The sequence below is a fragment of the Drosophila novamexicana genome, unplaced genomic scaffold (genome assembly GCF_003285875.2).
Source record: "Drosophila novamexicana strain 15010-1031.04,08,12 unplaced genomic scaffold, DnovRS2.1 tig00000121-arrow-pilon, whole genome shotgun sequence".
In the NCBI taxonomy this organism is placed as follows: domain Eukaryota; kingdom Metazoa; phylum Arthropoda; class Insecta; order Diptera; family Drosophilidae; genus Drosophila; species Drosophila novamexicana.
The window spans coordinates 1,304,737-1,322,609 of record NW_020824773.1 but is presented as its reverse complement, the minus strand read 5'-3'; the positions used below and the strand labels follow the sequence as shown (position 1 = coordinate 1,322,609).

Genomic DNA, 17,873 nt, shown 5'->3' with positions numbered 1-17,873 from the left:
TCTGTTTCATCAATTGAAATGAAGTTAGTTATTAATTTAAAAATAAAAGTTATTTCCGCTGAAGTTCGAATACACTTTCAGAGCTTAGAACCATATACACGTATTTTTATGCTTGAATATGTTGTGTTTATAGCTAATATGACTTAAATGCTGTCGTTAACTAATCGCAAGTAAGGTTGCAATAGAGAAAGCGATTAGTCAGCTCTTAATGCGCTATTGGAGTCTGTTAAGCACTAACGATCTTTGCAAAGTTATCTTATGTGGCTAAGTATCTGCAACTTTGGCAATTGATCAACGAATACAAAATAAATTGTTGCTTACCTCAACTAAACCAATAATATACAAAATGATTTCTCAAACATTTTAAAGATTGGCTGGCTGCCAAAGTGCCTTGCTAAAATGAATGACAGTTTCAAAACATCTGCCAGTTAGGGAATTAAAAGCAAACATCGCAATTTAAAACGCACGTCAGAGGCGCCAAACAGCTGCACAAATAGATCTTAACACAGCTCGTGGGTGTCTAAAGCACGGCAACTACGGCCATTTCGAAAAGGTTGTGTAAGCCATGAAAATATAAAATACTTGAAACTATATGAACACAAGGCATGGAATGGCATACATATATGTGTGCATAAATATAAACAATGCCTAGTTGCTAAAGGTCAACAATGTCAAATTGCAGTAGCCACCTCAGTAGCAACAGCAGCCGCGGCAACCTGTTGCACTGCATACTAAACACAGCTCTTTATGAAGCTTATGGCAAGAAGAAACGAATTTTTAAGCTCGGGTTGCCGACAATGTTATACCCTTGCTGACAGAAATGCCTGATATTTGTTATTTTGTTATTGATTATATTGATCGAAAGAAAACTCAATATTTGACCGATTGTTGCCATGGAAGAAACTATATGATATAGTGATATGTATACGCATATGTGCTACATGGCATGATTAAAGGCTTAAACAAATTTAAGGATATGTACAATATACTAAACGGATTCCTTGAATGTCTTGCTCAGTGCGTGACAAAGTTATAGGACCCGCTGCAAAGTGTATACAAAGCTATTAAAATATACACAAAATGCAATTGCTACAAGCAACAGCTACAGTAAATCAAGGGCTGTGCTAACAACAAAGAGCAGGCATGTGAAAGTGCCAGCTTCTGTTGCTGTTGCCGCTGGAAATTACAGTAATTAAAAGTGACTAAATACAACATTTAGTATCAAAATTTAAATTGTAATGCTAACATATTGTGTACATAATCGCGAGTGTAACGACCTTAAAACAGGTGTTGTTTAAATTTAAGCTAAACTTTTGCTACTCTACTGCTGCTGCAGATTACAAAGCGCCGCAGCGACAATCAGCATCTCGTTCAAATAACCGAGCAGTGGGGTCTGCTGCAAAGCACAGTGATCAAGTATCTTGAACTCTCGCAACGTGTCGATCGTGTGACGCATCTGTGTGCGACAGGCGGGCTCATTGACGCGCAACGTAGGCAACTGGAGCTGCGGTGCACGTGTGGAGGTGAGTGCGCCATTCGTGACGGACAGCGTTTGCATGTTGGCCAATTGGCCAGCCAATCGCTGTTCATCAAATTTGCTCAGGATTTGCTTCGGCTCATCATCCTGTGCCTCGTACTCCTCATCTGTTAGGCCATCATCTGTATTGGTTTTAGGTGAGCGTCTAACAGCTTTGCCTGGCTCCGCGCATAGCGTTAAATACTTGGGTATAATGTCCTTAAAATTGGAAGTCTCAAACAATTGCAGATCATCGCAGTCGCCACGAAAGGCATCTGACACATAGCTAATAACACCTGGAAAATAATTACAATTGATCAAAAGAAGAGTCGGAAAGTCTGCAAAGTACTCACCATTCGTGTTGAGGCACAGGATAAACTTGTAGCTGTCGCAGCCAAAATTGAGCGTCTCGCTCACCTCCGTCTCAACGCACTCAATCAGCGATCGCACATGCAGCAGGTTGGCTCTGTAGGCTAATGGCATGTGCTTTAAGCGTTCAGAGTAGTGCTTGGCGTCTGGCCAGCGGATGAGCGGACGCAGGCAGCGTGCCAGCTTGACAAGAGTACGCTTGAATGTCTGTTCCACATCTTGCTCGCTCAGCTCAAAGAACTCGGCGAGTAGGGCAAAGGGTTCGTTCAGACGCAGCTTTCGCAGCGTTACGCAGCAGTCCAGATGCGACAGATTAGCGTATTTACAAATGTGCCGCTTAAACAGTGGCAAATGTGCGCTAGATACGCCCAGATGCAGCGTGGGGGCCATATCAATTGAGCCCAATGTCATGCTGCGCATGGTGCGTTGTGGCATGTCGCGTTTCAGGAAAACAGCCTGACGCACCGCGGAGGCGACCGCAGGTGCTGCGGCAGGGGACGACGCTCCTGTGCCCAGTGCACTTACATGACCTGGCAACGGGCTGTTGGTCGTGGATACGGGCTGTCTAGTGGTTGCTTTTATAATCGTATTGGGCGGTAGGGAACTAATCGCAGCGCCTAACGATTCCTTCTTAATGCTAGCCAGCGGTGAGGACGACGTTTGCCAGGCCAGTGAAGGGGACGATGCACTGGCATAGCTGCTCGACTGCATCACATATTTTGGTGTCTTTACCAAAGGAGCGGCTGTGAAATGTGGACTAGGTGAGCAAATATTGCATGCAGCAGTCAAATCATACTCACCTGGAGATGTTGCGCTGCTGGAGGCGCGTTTCATACTCGGCTTGATAATAGCTCCGGCAGGTATTTTGCCGAGAGCAATAGTAGTGCCTGCTACCTTCTGTAATGCATGATAATACAAATTAAAATAAAATCAAAGAGAAATTCAAGTGTTTTCTAAAACAACCACATGTTCATTGGGTTGCCACATTGCCGGAAAACAGCTGTTTGTGGCAACTCAGCATATGTATGTATATATTTTCAACGCATGTTTGTATACCTTGACAGTTTGCTGTGGCTGCACTTGCACTTTAGGTCTAAATATCACAGTGGGCGTTATGGGCAGAATGCCGTCAGCTGTTTTTCGATATTTGACTATGGTAAGCGACATTGTGAAGTGCCGAGAACTGCAAACAAGTTTTATTGCACTTTTTGAGAAGAATTATTGCACTTTTTTATCAGAGGACGCCAATCGCAGCGTCTCTCTGCAACCCTGCAGCCCACACAATCGATAGATCGATATGCATCGCACAACAATCGATGAGTGCTGCCAAGCGACTTTTTGCCCAAGATTGTCCAACACTTGCGCGACCAGTTAAATCGGCGCGCCTTTTCGTTTTTCATTTCATTTTCAACGCTCGACTACCACGTACGCGACTCGAGAAACGATTGAAAGCTGTTGCGCGCTGCGGCGACTTGCATTTAACGAATTTTAACTTCCATTAAGATTTAATCGGTTAGTGGCTTAAGTGTTCCATTTCTATAAATACAACAAGTGTTTTAAATTATTGATTTTATAAGGCATATTAAATCGTTGCCACTAAAGTATCTTATAACAACGATAACAATAAAAACCTTCTGCCAAAACGGTGACCCTGAATGCTCAAGACCCCAAAAACGCGCAACGCATAGTTAATTAAGCAATTTTCATGCAACACCGCGCGCAGCTTACAGGTCTTCGTATACAAATATGTATACACCTACGTACATGCATATATTTATATACTTCTCTTTCGCGTATCATTTATCACAGGCAAACCACAAAATCATTATCAGCACAAATTGCGCATCCGACACTAAAAGATAAACAACGAGAATATGCGCGTATCAATGAAATTGTATGCCGTATGCCGATAAGAAAAACTTGGTGTGGCTCGGCACGGCTCGGCTCGGCCATTTATTTAACCAATTAATGCATTAACGTGAAGTAAATAACGCATTGAGCCAGCCAAGCCAAAGGCCACTTGCTAAATTATAAAGTTGAACGCACTCTTTCCCCCCAATAGCTCACAAAGAGTCCAACTTTATTTTAATTAAATTATTTCTTTTTTTTTTTTTGTCGCTTGTTTGTGTGGGTTAAGCTTGTGTGAACCGAGCTGCGTTTCAATACACACACGCGCACACCCACATAACAATTACAATCGGGCAACGTCATTTGGATTACTAAACAACCAGTGTTTATTGACAAAGGCGGCAAATACTTAACAGAAAGAAACTGCTGAAATATTAATCTACAGTGTGCGAAAACACACGAGAGTCTACCTAAATTGACATAGAGGTAAACGGCTTCTTTACTATTTGCATGTTATTTAGTTACATTTCGCTTCTTCTTCTCTTCTTTGATCTTGGTGCTAAATTATTATTAATTTTACTGTCTCTACTTTCTTTAGTGCAATAAATACATTTGTTGTTAACCGCCCCTTCTGCCACACATTTGATGGGTTAGGTGGCAGCCCGATTTAGACAAAATGAGTTGCCACATAGTTTTTTTTTAACTAGGACTTTTAAAACGAGCGTTATTTTATCTAACTTTTTGATATCAAGTAAATTCATAGACTACAAATTGAAATTCTACACAATATTAGATGATTACTTTTCTCTCAGTGTATGCCAAGTACATCCATATGTTTCATCTTTAAACACAACTGTGTATTTGACCGTTGCCACCTACTTAAGTCGTCTCAATAGCCATTAATAAACAAACAAAAGAATATTATTCATGTTGTTCACCATGTCGTGAATTCGATACGTGGCACCAATCCGCTGCACCACCCGCACCACCCAAGGCAACTCAATATTTGCCACATTGCAATTAACAAGACTCATAGCAAATTGTCAGTAACTTTACACGCTCGAATTGAATGACGTAAATCGGCCCGTGGATGGTATGAAATAAAAAGTGCTAAATCAACACCCACCCGACAATACGAGTAGTAGCTAATGATCCCCCGCAAAATATGAACACCTGCAGCTACCTGCATTCGATTGTAACTCACAAATTTTGCAAATTTCTCATAACGTTGTTTTTTAATGTGCATATACCCTATGCTAATAAAAAATAAAATATTATTAAAAATTAAAAGGCTTGTTGACAATTAGAGTGTAATGCAATTTACGTTGTATACGCAAAATATATATATATATTCCGGATTGCGCTTACGTATATATAAACCTAGACTTAAACTTCCAAATCGGATAAAGACTAATAGGAATAGGTTTGATGCACTGCTTGCTCCGATTACAGGGTATCCTCTAGCCTAGTAGTAAGCATGATTTTTCATAGACGTCAGACGACCGCAAATTTATTTGCGTCTAAATTGCATGTAATCGTGGATTAAATACAAATATTTTGTTTTTAAAGTATTATATCCGAACCGTGACCAGAGTGGAGGCTTCTGTGGTTTGCTCTGTTTGGTTTAGCCTATCAAAAATGCAATTAAATGTATTTTGGCATTTTAATGAACTGCGATTTGATAAACCAATCAAAAATCGAAAGTCAAATTGCTCGAATCGTTTGTCATGCGCCAAATCAGAGCCAAATGCAAAAGTCAGCGAGAAAATGACGACAAAAATCAAGCAATAGTGTTGCACTCAGACACGCACGACTGTGACATACTCTGTTTCAAAAAATGGGTGGGAAAGCAGCTTTTGGAAAATGAGACAAATGAGCAAACATACTTTTGTCCCACCTTTAGGGAGCTAAGCCAAAGTCCACATCAAAACTTATTATTTATATACTCTGAATAGTTCTGCAGATTTTCATGTTTTGCGCGGAGAAATGGAACGTGCCGCACATTTCTGTCTTTTTTAAGTGGCTGGAGAACATTAAACAAGCCTAATATACAGAGTTTTACCCCAAAAGCAGTGTATAAATATATTGAAATTCCGAGAAAAAAAACAGTTGATTACGGGGTGCAGAGTGGGAAGGAATTGCCGTCCACTGCGCCTGCGTAACTGTCAACTGTTGTAAAAAATCAATAACACAAATGTTAACATGGCTAAAATGCTAAAATAAAATATAAAAAAAAGGCTCACAAAACTCGAATTGAATTGAATCAGACTCGGACGCGATCTGTGACTGCCAACTGAAAATAAAAAACGAGTTGCCAAGCCGGCAAAAACAACAGCCAATAAAAAGAAAAAAACGAAGTGAGAATGTTGCAGTCGGGTGCAACTGACTGCACAATACACGCTCACATCAACTATCCAAATGAATTCTGAATATACATATCTATAGAGGAGCACGTAAGTGGACTTCATCTAAACTTAAGTCAATGCTTTCTTGAGGGGCGACGGATCGATCTTTAGGGAAAGCAGCTACTTTGTGCCTCTAACCTCAAAATGATGGGCTGATTTTGTAGCCCTTGTGGGCGTGGCTCAAATATTTGATCACCACACACAGGTTCAAACCAGTAAACACATATTCCAATATAAGCTATTCAATTGCCGTCTCCAGCACAGATAGATAAAAGTTGAGCACAACCAATATACCCCTTTCACTTTGCGAGCGTGTATAGAAATAAAAGAGAAAAACTCGCATTGTATTAGCCAAAATGCTTGACGTTAATTTAAGGCGCTGCAGTGGCCCGATCTAACGTTCGGGCCAATGGCAACTGGCCGCATTTGAAGTATTGAAGTGAGTAAAAATAAAAAATAAATCACGCGACACATTTGGTTAATAAAAGTTGCTAATGAGTGCTTCGAGGCGTTGACTATTCGATGTGATGTGATTTTATTATATTGATTAACCAATGGGAATGCGATTCAGACAACAAGGAAAGGCGTGATTGATTGGGATCGTGATTGATAATCTGATTGGTTTGAGCATACTTTAAATCAGCTAAACTTTAAAATTCCTAGCTATTTAATTCGAATTAAGTTAAAAAGGTACATTCCGTCATTTTTATTCAGATCAAATACCCTTGTACTTAAAGCTATCGTATTGAAACTTCGTACAGGTCCGTCTTTCTGTTGCAGGCAGTGCATATTTCGCAACCGGTCGGATCGGCGCAGTATATCATATATCTGCAATCGGAACGATCGAAATGTAGGTTCTTGATGGAAAAGTTTTTTGTTGATCAAGGTATCTTGACATACAAAGTTGTAACAAAATCGAACCAATATATCATGAAGCCCAGTTTACTTAGTTTACGAACTTCACTATTCTTACATATCTGCAAAACCGAAGGACAAATGTCTACATATTATTATTAAATCTTCGGGGTTACGAAAATATCCATACTATACACAATCCCCTTACAGAGCTCTTGTTATTTGAACAAACCTATAATTGAAATTGTGTCAGTAAAATTTAAAATTGAAATACTTGAACAAAAGTACTGAATTTTAAATTTAAACCTTAAATTGAATTTTCAATCAAAAGCCTAGACACAAAATAAAGATCGATGATGTCTAGTGCAAGATCTGCAGGGATTACTTATTCCAATTAATGCACTTACTAGAGTTTACTGTGATATTATAAACTATTGAGGAATAGAGTACATATATAATTCATTCATTCATAAGTAGACTAAGCATTAGCATATGCTACTTAAGTCAACAAATTGCCAGCATCATACAACAGAATTCCACTGCAAGAGTTTATAAACCTTCATTCGGCTAATCGAAACTCATACGAAAACTACCTAATCGATTGACTCATGAACATATATCATCAAATAACTTAATGAGCATCAAATATCGAGCTTAATGGAATCTTGGCCTGAGCCCATTCAAAGAATCTTGTGGCCTGTAGCTGTTGCTGTTCATTGAAAACTGAAAATTGACTAAACTGAAGTGCATTCATAAATATTTAACAGGAATTGCTAAATTGGGCACTAAGTAGTCGCTAATTTAAGCAGTACAAGACCGAGAGACACATGAAAATTGTTTTTAGGCCTGGCTCCGATTCGGCTGCGGAATGGAAGAGTGTAAATTGTTGGCTTAGTGGGCAACGAAGCCCGCGTCGAGTGTTGACTACAAAGTTAAGCGCCAGCTGAGACTTGAAAGAAGGGTGACAGGCGGGTACAGACGGGGGGTTGGGACGGGTAACGGACGGCTGTATGTTCGACACTTAATTTATGTGCACTAAGTAAAGATTTTGCCTGCCATTTGCGACAAAGACAAAGTAGTTGCAAGCCATGTTGTGGTCGTGCCTGGAACACATGCGATTGTGCCGCAAAACGTGTCGGTTTTATTAATTAGCCCGGAGTCGGCCCAAACTGGCAACCATAAGGTGCATGCCACTTGCCAGTTATGTGATCAGCAATGTGGCTGCCTCTGCGCCACAGATGTGCATTCGGTGGGAATATCATAGGTCAGCATTTACAGACCTTATAACAAGCTAACACGCAACCAAAATACCCCTTCCCTGACTCCGGACTCACCTGATAATCGTGCCATTGTCGTGCCGGAGAACCAAATGATTTCATTATGCTCAACTTTGCCGCGGCTTGTTCTAACATTTCGCGCGCCCGATTCAGTTTCATGTTGATGTCAAATCGCGCTAATCGTGCGAAATTTGATTCAGTTTCGAATACCATTTTGCGGATGTCACAATTAATCGTATAACTGCAAAAACTTTTGAATGGTGATGGGGCCTACTATGTGGCTTTCGAAGAGTCCACTTTACCAATAGTGTTGAATAATATCGATATATGTACAATGAAATTAAATTCAGTTTTTCACTAATTGGGCTTAAAAAGAATTCACATTTTTTTTTACGCAGATAATATCGTTTCGACCATATAGTTTAAAGCCGCGTCTTAAACACTTCGACTTTGTTTAAGTTGCGATATTCAAGACTCCAATATTGAACAGCACTTCATCTCTGCCATGATCTATTACGATGTTTTACAGCACTAACTCTAGCTTATCAATATAAAGCAATACGCAAGTTCGAATAATTATTGAAATAAAAACTACATTATAAACTTTAGCTTGTATGGATGGGGATCTTGGGATCCCCTTTAAGCTACACAACATTGTATATAAGTATACTCTATTTTGATAGTAAATTCGCTTGGTAGAGATCAGAAGGCACTGATCGCTTCCAGCGCATAACAAAATAAACTGAATTATTAATAAAAAAAAATTGGCTTAGGGCTATTAAAACACAGCTCCTTAAAGCTAATACCATTTTGCAACGAAGTGTGTAAAGCCTCAAGAAATTTAGATATCCCAAAGTATTTATATTCTTGATTTAAAAAGCTTTCGTCGTTTAGCTGCCGATCTAGTCACTCTGTTTTTAATCTATCTACATATATCACATTGTTGTCATGCGACCAGCCAAAACTGTTTCTGTTTTGCAAGATATTTAAACTTATCTCTACAATTACAAGTTTCAGTGTTGCAAAACGATCGGTAAATAACATTTCCTAGTTTTATATTCTTTCACAAAGCTTGACAAAATCCTTTTTGAATTTGAGCAAATTTCGAATGTGGATTAGTATATTCAAAAGCGCTAGTAGGAAATATCGCTTAAGAGTTTTATTTATAAATTCAAAATTTCTTGTTGCCTGAGATCGTGCGACTAAATCGCACATCTCTTATTTATGTAACAGGGTATTAAATTAATATACTAGATGTGTTAGCTTATAACTAATCGTCAAGGGTATTAAGTATATATATTAGATATGTTATCTAATAGAGAGAGTCAGTGGGTTGCGGACTTGAAAATCAGGCCAGGCTATGGCTGTACTATACAGAGGTACTTAAAAATTGGCTTGATGAATGTTAACTACAGCTACAAAGTGTGGTTAACTATATAGTGTGGTTGACGTGGTCACGTAAGCGCCTAACACCCAAGCCAATAATTATTATCTATTTGAAGTAGTACGTTGTGTGCCCCCCATGATGTATTAGGCCATCAATCAGCTGCTAATTGGACGCAATTTCGTACCCCCCTTCGTGATGGCAACTGGTGCGGGCTCCAGTTGCAGCTCGATTGGAGAATTAACATAAGAAATGACTACAAATTGCACCAAATAACAAAGCCAAAAAGCTAAAGCGAGTTCTTTGCGTATTTGGTTTCATTAAATGTGCTCCAAGCGTGAAAACGTGATAGAATTTCAGTTTTCGCATTTGGCCATAAAACGGACAGATCGCAATTTTTGAATTGCGCACAGTTTGGTAATCAGTCGTCGAGCCATGTTTTGAGATTTGTTTGTAGCTTTATTCTCAAGCCCGTCCAATTACATGCGACATGAACATAAATAACATTTTATTAAGTGCTAATTTCTGTTTTAGTAGCTCCAAACAGGCCAAACATTTGCCCGCTGCCGATTTCGCTCGGCAGATAAGTTCAAATTTGTTCGCTTGCCACATGCACATTTTGGCCAAGGAGCCGCTCTCGGCTCAGATTGGCGCCACAGATTGTGGCAGCTGAGTTGCTGCTGCAGCTGCGTGTGGATGGGTGTGGTTAATGGAGCTGCCAGCGAGCATTGGGATGCAGAATGTGAAGGTAGAAATTAGGTGAACGCTTTTTTGGGTCCATGTTCAGATACGCATCAGAAATGGCCAGGAAAGTGAGCCAAGTGAAAATCATACGCATATGAAAGCCATTAAAGGGTCTGTATATGGAAATCAGGTAGGCAAAAGAAGGAGCACAACAGAAGATTGGGTCGTTAAAAACACAGAACAAGAAACCTGATACTAAACAACTTCGTAGTAAGCCAAGGTTAAAAGAAAGCCTTATGTAGCTTAAAGTGAAAATCTATAATAGACATTCTTTTAAGAATTGGAAAATAAAAGATTTGAGAATGAACGCTAAAGCTTTTCGAAAAAAAGAGAGTCTTTATTTATTTACGATATTCTACTATTGTTATCTGATCTTTACTAGCATCCTGCGTTTAACTATGAGACTTTACGTTGGGCATTTAGATCTTTAACGGTCGTCCGACATATCTTAAAACTGACAGACAAACAGACGAGCGAGGCTATATCAACTCTGCTGCTGACCTAGAATATACATACTTTATGGAATTGAAGATCTTCTTCTGTCAAAATTATAATATCCGCTAAAAGAGTATAATAAAGTTTCTACAAAAATCAAATTTTCGAACAATCGAAGCTGTGACAGTTTTATTAAAATAGTTATTCAATCTGCGAAACGTGAACTCCTTCAGTTAACCACTTCAAATCCAGAACTAAAATATATAGTTTGAAGGTGACCAGAAGAGCCTTGTTTAATTTATTTAAGTAATGACATTATAATATAGGCAATGCAAAAAACAAAACTCAATGTTTTTTTTAGGAGTAGAAAAATCTACAATCCCTTAGCTGACTTATATTGCCCCTAATTCTATCCCTATCTCCGGCAAGCTATTTGCCCATCTTATAAAGCGCCACTACGGCCACACCCATCAGCAGGACCACAAAACCCACGCTGCCAAACAAAGCAATCGACTTGGTTTTTTCAGCCACATTCGCATTGGCCAAATCGCTGACAACTGCCGGCTGCTCCGCCATGGAGCTCATGTGCGGCATAATTACCCTGAAGGTTATCTGAGACAATTCCGATGCCTCTGTTCCATTGCCATGGGCACCCAGCCGAGTATCCCGTCGTCGTCTCTGTGCCACACCTGGTTGGCAATCCTGCGCCGTTAGCTGGCAATCTTCGCGCTCCAGACAGGCCGTAATGCGCATGGACATGACCAGCACATCGCCGCTGTGCATGCCCGGAAACATGATGGCTCGAAACTGCAGTCGCTGGCCCAACGGCAGCTCAGGGCTGGGCGCATGCGCGCAGATGCTCTGCATGGCGGGATTCAGACAGCCGCGTGGGGTGATCAGCTGGGCGCTATTTAAAAGCTCGCCAGCTGCTGAGATGCGTTGAAGCTGCACGTCACTTAGCTTGGTGTAGTTCCAGCCTGGTAAAGGGAGAATTCATTCTCTATTCACGAGTTTAAACACTAAAATATTAAATACAAGCACACACATAGACATAACATTAAGCTTTAAGAGAGCCTGAATGCACACAGCCAGTACAAATCATCTCACAAAAAATTTGCATGTGCTTTGAGAGCTTTAAGTGAGCTTTTATGTGAAATTTATCTCAAAGAAAGCTTTTATGTGCTTTGATGTTAAAGTGCTTGTTTTTGAGCTTTAATTTTTTGTTATTACATTTAAACCTTACAGAAAGCTTCGATAAGAGTAGGCAGGAAGATATGATATGCAAGCTTTAGTGTATAGAAATGTAGAAGTTCTCGAATGGATTCAGGTGTTAGCCGAATCTATATTCGGCTATATTAAATCTATATTTAAACTAAACAATTTTAAACGCCGATAAAGTCAGCCTTATTGCATTAAGAGCTTTCACTTAACCATGCAAAACACTGTTATGTGCTTATAAAAACTTTTATATTAATACACATCTTTAAACTTACCATCGCCTGCCAGGACATGTGCGCGCAGCAACAGCTCCTCACCCAGCTGTACCGCGCCATTGCTCTCCAGGTGTCGCGTATATCCATTGGTGCCCCGTCTCAATAGCTCCACGTGGGTGCGAAAGGCATTCTGATTGCCACCATGGGCATGGCTGCCAACACTGCGTGCCTGCCTGCGCGACAAGAATGGCAAATATTACTCAAATCCTATGGGCACACTACAGTCCTCGCCTTACACATCATTAGCCACGCCCATTTTCAGTGCATGCGTCTTGACCGCCACGCGTTCCTGCGTCTTGCAGTGCAGCGTCAGAATGGAGTCGCCGCCAGTGCGAAGGCCACGTATGGCCGGAAAACGCAGACGCAGACACAAGTCCTGACCACAAGTGTGCACTCCGCAGCGCTCAAAGTCTGCGCCCGCAATGTCCAAGAGCAGAAAGCTGCGCGACAGCTTCAGCTCGCAATGTTTGTCTTGCACTTCCTCGTTGTCGTTTTCCAGCACTGGCGCGGCACCCAGAAAACTGTCCAGTTTTAGCACTGCACGAAAGTAGCCCGACTGCAGGCAGCGCATATCCTTGAGACGCAGGCGCAGCTGTTGCTGTTGCGGACTGTTCTCCGCTGGCGGCAAGTAGACGGGCGCTGGCGTTGAGGGGCGCTGCTGCGGCGCATTATAATCATAGCCAGGTGAGGACAAAGGCTCATCATCATCTCCGGGCTCCTGTACAATGATGGGGCGTGGCGTTGTTGTTGTTGTCGTGGGAATGCGCGTGGTGCTGCTGGCGCTGGGCTGTGGATAATAGTAGCCCTCGAATTCATGGCTGCGGAACGGAAAGAAAGAGTGTACTGAAAGCTTATATAAAAGCTTCTGAGCTTTAAGCTGTTTAAATAGTCATTAATGCTTTAAGCGAGATATGTATCAAACCCCATTTTCATAGAACACTTGAATTGTAATTTATAAAGTCAATTAAAAATCCTTTAAACAGAGGGCTTTAAGTGAGCTTCTTAAGCCGCATCTTGTTTTAAGCTTTAAGTCGTTTTAATTGCAATTACTAAACGCAATGAAGAAACCCGAGATCAGGAAGCTGAATGTGGGCTTGATATTGACAGATTTTTCTTTAATGCTTAAATCCGTTTTTGTGACAGCTTTAAGTTGTCTTTTCTCAAGTAATTTTTGGTAAAAGCCTCAAATCGTTTTTACTGTATTTTTATACCCTGAACCCATTAAAAATGGGTACAAGGGTATATTGTATTTGTGCAAAATCCAAATGTATGTAACAGGCAGAAGGAAGCATCTCCGACCCCATAAAGTATATATATTCTTGATCAGCATCAATAGCCGAGTCGATCTAGCCATGTCCGTCTGTCCGTCTGTCTGTCCGTCCGTCCGTCCGTCCGTCCTAGAAGAGCTAGACTTGAAATTTTAGATGTAGATGCTCCTAGTTCCCGCGCAGATCGAGTTTGTTTCCGATAATCGATAACTTACTCCGTTTCCAAGCAATCGATAAAAATCGATATCCTGTTTTTTGGGCAATTTCGGTAAATAATAAGAGCTAGAGTCACCAAACTTGACATATAGCTTCTAAAATAGAATATATATGCATTTGATGTTGCAAGAAGAGGGTTCAGGGTATCCCCTAGTCGGGAGCTCCCGACTAGAACCTCTTACTTGTTTTCTTTAAAGCTTAACGACGATTTAATTGAAATTATTGAACAAATAATAAGCTAAGATTGAAGTCGGCCTTTTAGTTTGGACCTGTAGCCGTGTTGATTGCAAATGATGAACACAATAAGGATAGCCGCGGCAGGATTAAAAGTTTAATCAGATTAGCCTTGCTTAAGACCTGTCACTTAAATATTCTACAAACCTTGGCTTAGGAATTTCATAGCTGGGTCGCTCCTCATTGCTGGGTGGAAGGTAATGCTGGCTCAGGGGAATAAAATTTCCATGTCCCTGGCTGGAACCCTTAACGCTGCGGTTCTCAATGATCTCTGGCAGATTAAACTCCGTGGTAGCAGGCGCTACGGGTGCCACAGGTGCGGGAGTCACAGGACTGCCAGCTGGTGGTCCATACAGAGCAGGTGGCGCAAAGGCCAGCTGAAAGGGCGTTTGTCCCTGCTGATAGCTGCCAAATTCGGAGGGTGCCGCAAAGAAATGAGCCACATCCGCGAAGGCACGTTCAAGCAGCAGCAAAGTAGAGCTGACAATTAGCAAGTACGTCCAATTGGGCGACATTCTGTGCAATCACTAACTGATCCAGCCATATGTGGGAGAGCTTTTATAAGCTAAAGCCGCATAATCGATAATCGTGATTTCGGCTGACCCAAAACTTTACTTTCTATGCGTTTAAGGCACACGATTTTGTTGTATTGTGTCGATTGTGACAACTTTCCTTGATCACGAACGATGCGGCGGGGCAGCATTTATTGGGCCAGGTTATGTAAAAACTAATTGCTGTTAGTACTCCCTAGACGATACCACTTTGACACCCGTATCTATGGCCATCCTCCGTCAACTTCACTTGTCGCAACCAGTGCCAAATCCACAAATCATTTGCCATTTGACATGCCGCCGGCGGACAACTAATGACAACACGCATTCACAACATTTTGGCCACATTGCAGACATCCGTTTGAAATGGTCAAAACAAAAAGACACGAGCGCCAATCAAACTTAACGAGCCCGTCGTTAATGTGCCCAAAGATGGTAGCACAAAGTAAAAAGTCATCAATAACAATACAATAACAAAACAAAACTTAAGATGCATATATCTGACTAAAAATACCTACTGTTATATATTGAGTAATGCCAAAGGCTTAAAAATACTTCAGACTTAATCTCATCATAAGTCTGTCATTTTTGTGTGGGAAGTGCCTTTTTTGCCGGTAATGAAAGACTTATGGGAAATATAATTACACATTAAATTTTGGGCACAGAAAGACGGATGTTGAGCTAAATAAATTCGGGTCTAAGAGAGTCACATTTATTACAGGTAATTTATTTTATTAAATATAACAAACAGAATCCTTTTCTTTTGAGTGGTCTGTAGACTGTTATTGTGCTTTAAGAAACTAGACACATCTTTAGATGTAAGTCTTAGTACGTAAATCCTTAGCACAACTAAGAGATATATATATAAAGTTTCAGATTTTATTTTTACAAGTTTATATTACAGAAATACAAGCAGGTTGCATCTGTTATATTAGTAAAAGCCTGATAAAATACCGGTGCTGCCACGTAATGCAAACTATATAGAAAATGGCAGCACTATGCAATATTTATAAGAGATTTCGCAACACTGTTAATTAAAATTTAACATGAGGATAAGGATGTGCTCACAAAGTGCTTAGTTAGCTTATCCCTGCATGTGCTTTTTATAGGGTACTTGGCTGATTTTACATCAAAAACTTTGGCTAAGGAGCTTTGAATTTTATATTCGAGCAAATGATATGGGTTGCTTGATTTTTTTAACTTTGCATCTGTCTAGTTGTTTTTTGTTTTTATTATTAATCCATGTTCCTTCTTCACATTTTCCAATTATTCGCTTAACGTAGGCTTTTCTGCCTTGCGGCTCAAGTCTCCGTTAATAATGTCATTCATAAATTTAATGCAATTTCAACATGACATTTATGATTTGAGGCAATTATTTTTGATTATAATTGTTTGTCTGGGGGCTTATACATACTACAAGACTGTGTTCTTCACGTTGTTGTTGTTGCTGTCGTTGCGCTATTGCTGTTGTTGTTGTTGTAGCAGGTTTTCGCCTTGACGTCCAAACTAAAACCCACTTCCAGCATGCCGTTGCCATCGACTGCCACAGCCACAGCCACAGATACAGATACAGATACAGATACAGATACAGACACAGATACAGATACAGATACAGATACAGATACAGATAAAAGTCTCTCATGGGCACCGGCACCCAAAAGATTGACAACAACGCGCAAAAATTTGCCACATCAGCCAAATCGAATGGCAATTAATTGATTTAACATGAGCAGCGCTCGCCACACACAGTTTACGACATCGAAATAATTAATGAAACCCAAATAGGCACGAACTGTATCGTATATCGCATATCGCATATCGCATATCGTATATCGTGCAATATATCGGCTATCGATGACTGCAATTAGTGTTACGATCAGTTTAATTTATTCCCTGTCAAATGTTGTCAACTGTTTTTCAGGATCTCACTTGTGCCAGCATGCCAGGCACCTCATTCCCAACGAATAACGATAATTTCAGCAACGGCTTCCCCATGATCAGCACACAGGCGGAACGTATGCTTCAGGCCCAGAACCGACGCAAATTCAGTTTTCCGGCCACGCTTCACTCAGCGGCGCTGCTCGAGGTGGGTCAGCGGGAAATGACACGCAGGCGTCTGAGCAATGTCAGCGATGTGGTTACCCGCAAACTGTCCTATACAATTGGCTGGAAAGCGGCTCAAATACCTGCCCAGGACATAATCACACAGGTAACAAAATCTAAGAAGTATACGTACATGCATTCATGTTTAGCTTCTTCCTCTAGGGACGCTGCTTGTGTGGACACTATATTAAGCGGCGTCTGCGACGTTCCGGACTCTTTAACAAGAAGCTGGGACTGCAGCGCATTCGCAGCATATTGGGCAACAGCAACACCACCATAGGCATAGTGCGAGATGTGTTTCCAGCGGTGCAGGTGGTGAGTATTTGCATCAGTAGAACTTACTCCTTAAGGCTCTTATGCTAACAAAACCATTTAGGGTATGCGAACTACCACATTATAAACTATCATTAAGTCATCTGTATTCCCAGTTAGGTGACGAACTGGAACGCATGCATCCACGCATCTACAATGGTGTCGCGAGACAGATATGCCGCAATCCTGGCGGCGAGTTTCACACGCCCGATGCTGTAAGTCTGCTGCTGGGCGCGGTGGGTCGTGAACTGTTCCGTGTTGAGATCACGTGGAGCAAGGTCATCTCGTTATTTGCTATAGCCGGTGGTCTATCGGTGGATTGTGTGCGCCAGGGTCATCCCGAGTATTTGCCAAAGCTTATGGAGAGCGTCTCGGAAGTAATCGAAGATGAGCTGGTACCTTGGATAAATGAAAATGGTGGATGGGTAATATCAAATGTGGATACTCTACTAAAATGGTTGTAACTAACCTATTCATTGCCGTTGCAGAGTGGCATCAATACGCACGTATTACCCACAACCAACAGTCTAAATCCTTTGGAGTGGACAACGCTGGTCATTGGTGTTGTATTTGGTTTGATTTTACTTTTTATGTTTTTTCGCTTTATTGTCAACACATTGATTCCCAAAATATACCAACGATTTACGAGCTAATTTAAAAACGCAAAAGTGGGAAAGATTTTAACTTTGATATTTGATATTTTAAAGTTGCCCGCCGTTGGACAATGTGACCTTCATAAATTAAGAAACTAAATACCGCGCGTGGTATTTATTTAGGTGCAATTGCACAGAGTTGTATAGTAAATATCGATATTTTTGTGAATGCAGCGTTTTCAAATTACTTAGCGAAATTGCTTGCTGTTG

The 17,873-nt window shown here is 40.8% G+C and overlaps 3 protein-coding genes across 6 annotated transcripts; 1 reads left to right on the top strand and 2 right to left on the bottom strand.

Moving 5' to 3' along the window:
* Window positions 1–394: 394 nt before the first annotated feature.
* Window positions 395–8,490, bottom strand: LOC115757863. 2 transcript variants are annotated; one of them, XM_030698299.1, is made up of 4 exons: window positions 8,328–8,490; window positions 2,686–2,782; window positions 1,870–2,628; window positions 395–1,812 (listed from the first exon to the last, which is right to left on the bottom strand). In XM_030698299.1, the coding sequence occupies exons 1-4, from the start codon at window positions 8,481–8,483 to the stop codon at window positions 1,322–1,324; spliced, it is 1,503 nt and encodes a 500-aa protein (XP_030554159.1). In that variant the 5' UTR covers window positions 8,484–8,490; the 3' UTR covers window positions 395–1,321. The 2 variants fall into 2 exon arrangements, with proteins under 2 accessions (XP_030554159.1, XP_030554160.1); XM_030698300.1 differs by lacking the exon at window positions 8,328–8,490 and adding an exon at window positions 2,942–3,157 and having other exon boundaries at window positions 396–1,812.
* On the top strand, window positions 3,300–17,666 carry LOC115757864 (bcl-2-related ovarian killer protein). 3 transcript variants are annotated; one of them, XM_030698302.1, is made up of 6 exons: window positions 3,301–3,397; window positions 4,023–4,219; window positions 16,517–16,804; window positions 16,861–17,013; window positions 17,127–17,435; window positions 17,499–17,666. In XM_030698302.1, the coding sequence occupies exons 3-6, from the start codon at window positions 16,535–16,537 to the stop codon at window positions 17,661–17,663; spliced, it is 897 nt and encodes a 298-aa protein (XP_030554162.1). In that variant the 5' UTR covers window positions 3,301–3,397; window positions 4,023–4,219; window positions 16,517–16,534; the 3' UTR covers window positions 17,664–17,666. The 3 variants fall into 3 exon arrangements, with proteins under 3 accessions (XP_030554161.1, XP_030554162.1, XP_030554163.1); XM_030698301.1 differs by lacking the exon at window positions 4,023–4,219 and having other exon boundaries at window positions 3,300–3,397; XM_030698303.1 differs by lacking the exons at window positions 3,301–3,397; window positions 4,023–4,219 and adding an exon at window positions 6,090–6,186.
* Window positions 11,195–14,620, bottom strand: LOC115757862. Its single transcript, XM_030698297.1, has 4 exons — window positions 14,192–14,620; window positions 12,563–13,144; window positions 12,327–12,499; window positions 11,195–11,810 (listed from the first exon to the last, which is right to left on the bottom strand). Exons 1-4 carry the CDS (start codon window positions 14,557–14,559, stop codon window positions 11,263–11,265), a joined length of 1,671 nt encoding a protein of 556 aa, XP_030554157.1. The 5' UTR covers window positions 14,560–14,620; the 3' UTR covers window positions 11,195–11,262.
* Window positions 17,667–17,873: the final 207 nt, after the last annotated feature.

Excerpts from the sequence above, each read along its gene's own strand:
- LOC115757863 (XM_030698299.1), bottom strand. The coding sequence starts at position 8,483 with ATGGTATTCGAAACTGAATCAAATTTCGCACGATTAGCGCGATTTGAC. Across the intron at positions 2,783-8,327 it reads GACAATGGCACGATTATCAG|AAGGTAGCAGGCACTACTAT; the intron begins GTGAGTCCGGAG and ends CATGCATTACAG. Across the intron at positions 1,813-1,869 it reads CCTGTGCCTCAACACGAATG|GTGTTATTAGCTATGTGTCA; the intron begins GTGAGTACTTTG and ends ATTATTTTCCAG.
- LOC115757862 (XM_030698297.1), bottom strand. The coding sequence starts at position 14,559 with ATGTCGCCCAATTGGACGTACTTGCTAATTGTCAGCTCTACTTTGCTG. Across the intron at positions 12,500-12,562 it reads ATGGGCGTGGCTAATGATGT|GCAGGCACGCAGTGTTGGCA; the intron begins GTAAGGCGAGGA and ends CTTGTCGCGCAG. Across the intron at positions 11,811-12,326 it reads ACATGTCCTGGCAGGCGATG|GCTGGAACTACACCAAGCTA; the intron begins GTAAGTTTAAAG and ends TCCCTTTACCAG.
- LOC115757864 (XM_030698301.1), top strand. The coding sequence starts at position 16,535 with ATGCCAGGCACCTCATTCCCAACGAATAACGATAATTTCAGCAACGGC. Across the intron at positions 17,014-17,126 it reads TGTTTCCAGCGGTGCAGGTG|TTAGGTGACGAACTGGAACG; the intron begins GTGAGTATTTGC and ends CTGTATTCCCAG. Across the intron at positions 17,436-17,498 it reads TAAATGAAAATGGTGGATGG|AGTGGCATCAATACGCACGT; the intron begins GTAATATCAAAT and ends TTGCCGTTGCAG.